Genomic DNA, 6780 nt, shown 5'->3' with positions numbered 1-6780 from the left:
GGAAGGACATAATTAACAAAGTTAATAGGGGTAGAATTGTAAAATAGAGGAAAATGAATGGGGTTATGAGTCCAAGTAAGATTGTTAATAAAAAAAGGATCAAACCTAACACAAACATAAAGCATCAATTGATAAGCAAGTAATCAAAGATTAGAAAAGAGAAAAAAAGGTTCCATCAGACAAGTGGGTAACTCAACCATGTGCCTTCATGTGGTGGTTGGCCCCGACTGGGTCCCACCAACCCACTTCTCCAACCCTATTCCCTTGACAATGATTTTTATTTTTTATTTTTATTATAAAAATTTTTTTAAAAAATAAAATAAGTGCCTTTCTGTTGTGTTTAATGCACGTGTTGTTCACGCGCAAATCTTAGACAAGTAGAAACACGACACGAATTTCTCTTGAAGAGGTCTTTCCCAAAATGGTGCAGCACGAGCAACCATTATCTTACATGTTTTTTATCACGCAAATAGAGATTGCGTGAAGGACACGTTCTCCAATGAAGATGGACAAGTGGGGGCACAGCCTATAAACATAAATAAATAAATAAATCAACCCATAAAAATTAATAAATAAATAAAACAATGCCAATTTATTATTAAAAAATTGGTTCCAAAGTCTAAAATTCTCTCTAGCCGTCCAAATTCAATCCCTACCATCCTCATCTAAATATTCCTTCCCCATAGTTCCTCCTCTAAATGATTCACAATTCTTCTTCCACATTAGCCATAACCCAGAAGAAAGAAAATAAAAATCTCTCTTCTCTCTCTCTCTTGTAATAACATTAATAATAAGAATAATAATAATATTATGGGGCTGTGATTAACTGGGGATGAAATTTTGCCTTTTGTCCTTGCAAGGAGCAAGAGGCCCCCCCTTTGTGTCAGAAGAAAATCTCCAACTTCCAATCTTCAATGCTCATTTTGTCCCTCTTCCATTATTCATCATACCCATAAAGTGACTTGTGTCAGAGTTAGTTAGTCCTAGGATTCATCACAGGATAAAAATTCACCTTATACACAAACCCTAGCTATATAGTTTCCTTTCCTTTCTCGTTTTCTTCTTCCAGCCATGAATTCAATCCACTACAATTCTACAACAAGGACCAAGTTCGCTCGTAGATTTCTCATTTCTCTTTCCAGGATCAGAAGAGCTACAACACTTGGTCCTCCTTCTGATGAGGAAATCCGCAGAAGAACCCATAGGATAAAGCTTGCTGCTTATTCTTCCATGGCTCGTGCTGTTGGGTCTAGAAGAGCGTGGAGCCGAGCGCTTCTTTTGAAGATAAGAAACCGTGCTTTGGTCCATGGGATTTTGAGAAATAGATTCTTGGCTTCTAAGAAGAAAAGGGTTATCAAAAGAAACAAGGTTTCAACAGAGATGAACAAGGTTGATATGCTTCGAAAGCTGGTTCCTGGTGGGGAAACCATGGATGTTTGTGAGTTGTTGGAGGAAACTGCACATTTTATGGCATCCCTTGCCACTCAGGTTAAGGTGATGAAAAGTATAGTGGATCACTGCTCCGAATGATATCATATATTGGAAAATAAAAGATTCAAAAACAAGAATAAGATAGAGAAGATGCTGTGTAGACGAGGAGATGAATCAAGATTTGGGGTGGTAATTAACTGGTGAGTATCTATCTAAAAAGAAGAAGAAAAAAAAAAACCGACCTTTAATAGATATGGTATACTTGTGTAGATCAATCAAAAAGGTAAGCTTGTATGCAAGAAACTCATAGAAAATGGGTTTTTTTCTTTTTGCTTGAATGAGTTTTGTTTTGTTGTACATAGATAAAGTCTGACAGATCTAATCGTATATATATATTTGTATACTTTCTTTATCAGTGATGATTCGATCTGTCTTTCTGGGAATCGTCCATTGATACAAAGCATGCATATATTTAAATAGCTCATGAAAATTGTGATGCAGGGTCAGCCATTCACATAAATAGATCATCGGGTCATGGGTTCATATGTTGAATTTGAAGAATAATAGTTGATCATAGTTTTGAATGAATTTGAAAGATTTGGCGTGTTGGTATTCATTGATTTTTACCGGGTTGACAAAGAACTCGATAAAGTTTTTTTCACTTTGCATGTCACATCTAATATTAGGCATGCTTGATTAGTTTGCCGACCAGGTTTTAGTATGAACGTAGCCATGTTTTGTTTATCCTGATTTCATCTTTAATAAAAATTTCCTTTTCATTATTTTGGGTTTTCAAAGGAAGCATTTGAAATCTTATGGAGTTGAGAGTTTATTACTGTTTGCTGTAGATCTTAGCATAAATAATTTTGAGTAGCTATTTGAGCAGAGAAATGAGAGACCATATCTGGGTATGAGGAATTCCCCTTTTGACATAGAAAAATATTTATATATATTAACTGGGAAAAGGGCAGAAAACAAAGAAACCATTCCTTGGCTTCAATGTATCTGCTTTGGAAGTGTAAAAAAGGAATGTTTGGTTTGGACGAGTATAGGAGAATGTCATGTGGCACATGGTGGAGCCATAATTTCTTTAATACTGATCATTCATATATAGGGGATTTTCTCTTTAATTAGGCTTTTATATTTTTTCATTTATATAATTAAATTAAATTATAATTAAATTACCTTTGGTTTAAAGAAATTGTTAATTAGGAATTAGAATTTTGAGGTGTTGAGCCTAAAGCATTCAGCCACTAATCTCCTTCTCTTCTTCTTCTTCTTGATACCACCTTCTCATATCTACAACGATTTTATCATAGATACTATAATTCTCGTGTGAGTTATATGCTATAACTATTGTATTCAATAAATTTTCATAATTTAATTAGCTCTTATATTTAATTAGGGATTTCCTCAGTTTACCTAGGAGAAAATTTTTATAATTTTCCCTTACAATTAATTCCATCAAGATACTCTTTTTCTTTTTCATTTTTTTTAGAAAAAGTTATTTTATATTTTATTAATTCAAGCTGAAGGAATTGCACAATAGCCTGTGCAGTAGAGAAACTGGAAAACTGAAAAACAATCTTAGTTTGCAATGTTAATTTCCACAGTAAAGAAAGAGATGCAACAGGGAAAAAATAACTGTTTTATTTATTTTACTAATATTGAATTTGAGTCAAGTTTAATTTATTCTAAAAACTAATTGAACGGAACCATGGTATATTTATTTTACTAATATTTTATATTTTATTAATTCAAGTTTATACTAATAAAAATATTGAAATCTCCAATTTAAATTTTAATGTCAATTATATATATATAATAAGTAATTAACCTATGGTTTTCTAAAACATTGTTCCCCAGCTTTTCATATCTAATTAAAATTTGAGCCAAATGTAAAATTATAAAAAATAATATTTATATATAATTATTTATATATGAGCGTGCATATATATATTAATTAATAATATATATAAATAGCTCTGATTAACCTATATACAATATATAAAATTTAATTTTATTAAAGACATGGATTTTTTTAAAATTTAAATTCAATTTATACAATTCAAACTAATGTGATTCATATACAATAATTTTATTATATTCATAAATTATGATAAATATCATATAAAATTTCATCATAATTAATAGTAAATAAATAATTTCCCCATTTCTAGAGGTGTGGATGATTGTCTGAGACTTGGTGTATTTATAAGAGGATTTCTATTGGTTAATTTGTGAGAGTCAAAGTGATGGGTGGCGTTGTCAATTCAACGCATGCTATAGTATATATTCGGGTGTCCCACAAGTTGTGTAGCTGATTCCTTTGCTGATTGATTGGATAGTTTTTTTGCAATTCTCCTTCCTACTCCATACTCATTATTTCAGGAATCTTCTGTCTGGGAGTTTAATTTACATTTTCCTTTATAATAAATTATTTTAAAAGACGGCTGATAGCTTGTTAATAGCCGATAACTTTTAAATATCCTATCAATTACTCATCAGCTTTCACTTTAAAACTTTTTCTTATTAGTGATAAAATTTATTTATTTATTTAAATTATATTATCCCTTTAATATTTAATAATTATAAAATTTTTATAATAAAATAAACTTTAATATACATTAATAAATAATTTATACTTATAAAATAAATATAAATATTATAAAAATAATTATATTAATTATAATTTTTATTTATTTTTATATAATAAAAATATATGGATAGATTAAAAAAAATTTATATTAATATATACAATCATATCTTTAATATTATATTATATAATAAATTATATATATATTTTTTAGTAATAAATAAATAACATGATATATATATATATATATATATATATATATATATTTAATATTTTAAATAACATTTAACATATTTTTTATTACAATTAAAAATCAATTATTAATTATTCACGATCATTTATCAGCTATTAATTATATTTAAAAATTAAATTAAATTTTTTTAACTTTTTTTATAATTTTTATAAAAATAATAAATATTTATTTAAAAATATAGATAAGCGTTTGAAATAAATGATTTAATATTATTTTTTATTAATTGAAATTGATAATTTATTTTTATAAATAAAATAAATAATTGCAAAATATACAAATTATATATATGTTTATATCAAAAAATTATATTATTTTAATTTATTAAAATAACATAAAAATAGGACTGAACAATATTTAGTTTTTATTAAATAAACAAATTAAATCAATTTAAATTTAAATTTTAATTATGTTTAATTCTAAAATAAAAAAATTTCAATTTAACTGGTTGGATTTTATTTTTATAAATTCTAGAAATCAAATTGAATCTAATTTATTTAAAAATCACCGTTTTGGTCTGTGGTTACTAAACTTATTTGGGAATGTAGTTAAGGAAGAGGGGGAGGGGACGATGGCGCTAACTGGTGAGCTATAAATTTCAATTAAATACTTAGATTTTATTTTTTAAAAATTAATAAGAAAATATCAGCCTTAATTACATATTCTATTATTTAATAAGTATAAGATTCTTACTAAGTTTAATGATTTTTACATAATATATTTTAATGAGTTAATTAAAAATTATAATATTTGATATTTCAAATTAACCGCATCTCATTAAATTTCAAAAATTTCAAGTTTTATTCTCTTAATTCTCAATTTTTAATTAAGAAAAAAGTTTTAATATATAATTTTTATAATTTTTTTTAATATCAAATTTAAAATAATTGAAAAAAATTATTAATGTTTTAAACCGATAACAAATTTATCAATACAAAAACACAATAAATACACTACCATAGATGTTCTACTCTCCTAATCTCCGATGTCCAATTTTCAATTTACAATTTTCATTTCAAAAAAGAAAAAATACATAATTTTTTTTAAATTTTGTTTAAAATTATTGCTTTATCTTTATAATAATTTCAACCGTTTTTAATTTAGTATAAAATCTGAAAATCTTTTATTTTTCAAAATATATATAATTTTTGAAGGACATATTAGATGAAAAAAGGTGAACTATTTACGTTATTCTATGTATTTTTATAGTCAAAATTTTAAAATTTAAATGATGAAATAAAAAATTATCAATTAATTACAATTTTAAACTTGGAAACTATTAATATAATACTGATTAGTAAAATAATTTACTAAGTAGTATTTTTTAAAATCTTATTAGCATATTATTTTGTTTAATATAAACGGTATTTGAAATTCATTGGTTCGATTAATTTAAATTCACACCGAACAAACTCTTTTCTAAGTTTTTAAAAGTGTTCTATACTAAAAATTTAAATTTGAGACATTTAAATAAAAGAGGAAGAACCCGCACTATCTTATCTCATCTATCGAGATTCTTACTAGTATGGATATTAATCCTAGTCTGGATATTAATCTGAACTTTAAAACGGAAGAATTAGGGTCATGCTTTCTACCCTAATCTTTCTCAACTCCAGTTGCCTTTCATGATCTATATTGTTTAGGACAATTCATAATATAGTCCTAAAATTTGATAAAATTTATCATTTAGTTTACTTTTTAACGAAAAATAATATATAGTTTCTAATGTTTCATTAATATTAATAAAATAATTTTTCTATTAAAATTCATTTGTTAGATTTTAACAATGTCTTCTTAAATTTAACTTTTTAGAATAATTAGTTTCTTTAATTTTAATATTTAATAATAATTTAGTTCTTATTTTTTAATATTTATAATAGTTTAGTCCTTTAATTTAAGTTTTAATTTATAGATAATTAATGTTAAAATTAATAGCGAATATTTTGTTATCAAAATAAAATTTAGAAATTAAATTATTTATAATTAAAAAAGTAATAATTAAATTGTTAGTTAAATCTCATATACTTAATTTCCTAATGGACCTTATTTAATTAAAAGCTCCAAATTAAGTCTATCAACTTAATTGAGATGAAATTGACTGTAAGCTAGGCCTAGTGAGGTAGTCACTTAACCAAGCCCAGGTCAAGACTTCTTGAACGCAAGTCGAGGGAGGTCCAGAAGGTTTGAGCCATAGTCTGGTCAAGTGGTTAAAGCCCTAGTTCAAAGTTTAGGTCTATTTGAAGCTATCATTCAAAAAGACAAAAGTAATGATTCAGAGCCATTGAAACTAGGGGCGTGTGGTTGGTTTCAGGCGGTTTCTTATAAAAATCAGAATCGGAGTCGAAAGTCAGTTTCTTGAATATTTTAAAACCAGAATCGAGATTAAAATTTAGTATGGTTTCATGTGTTAAAATTGATCCTTATTTCGATTGCAATTTCGATTTCGATACAATTCTAGTATGATTCTCAATTTTTATAATAAAATTTAAACTAAAACAAAATA

At 26.1% G+C, this 6780-nt stretch overlaps 1 protein-coding gene across 1 annotated transcript; it reads left to right on the top strand.

The window, feature by feature from the left end:
• The first annotated feature begins 704 nt into the window (after positions 1-704).
• On the top strand, positions 705-1874 carry LOC110625937 (transcription factor IBH1). Its single transcript, XM_021771648.2, has one exon. It carries the CDS (start codon positions 1072-1074, stop codon positions 1528-1530), a length of 459 nt encoding a protein of 152 aa, XP_021627340.1. The 5' UTR covers positions 705-1071; the 3' UTR covers positions 1531-1874.
• Positions 1875-6780: the final 4906 nt, after the last annotated feature.

Source organism: Manihot esculenta, chromosome 11, assembly GCF_001659605.2.
Source record: "Manihot esculenta cultivar AM560-2 chromosome 11, M.esculenta_v8, whole genome shotgun sequence".
Taxonomy (NCBI): Eukaryota; Viridiplantae; Streptophyta; class Magnoliopsida; order Malpighiales; family Euphorbiaceae; genus Manihot; species Manihot esculenta.
This window is presented reverse-complemented; position numbering and strand designations above follow the sequence as displayed.

Coding starts and splice junctions, on each gene's coding strand:
- LOC110625937 (XM_021771648.2), top strand. CDS start 1,072: ATGAATTCAATCCACTACAATTCTACAACAAGGACCAAGTTCGCTCGT.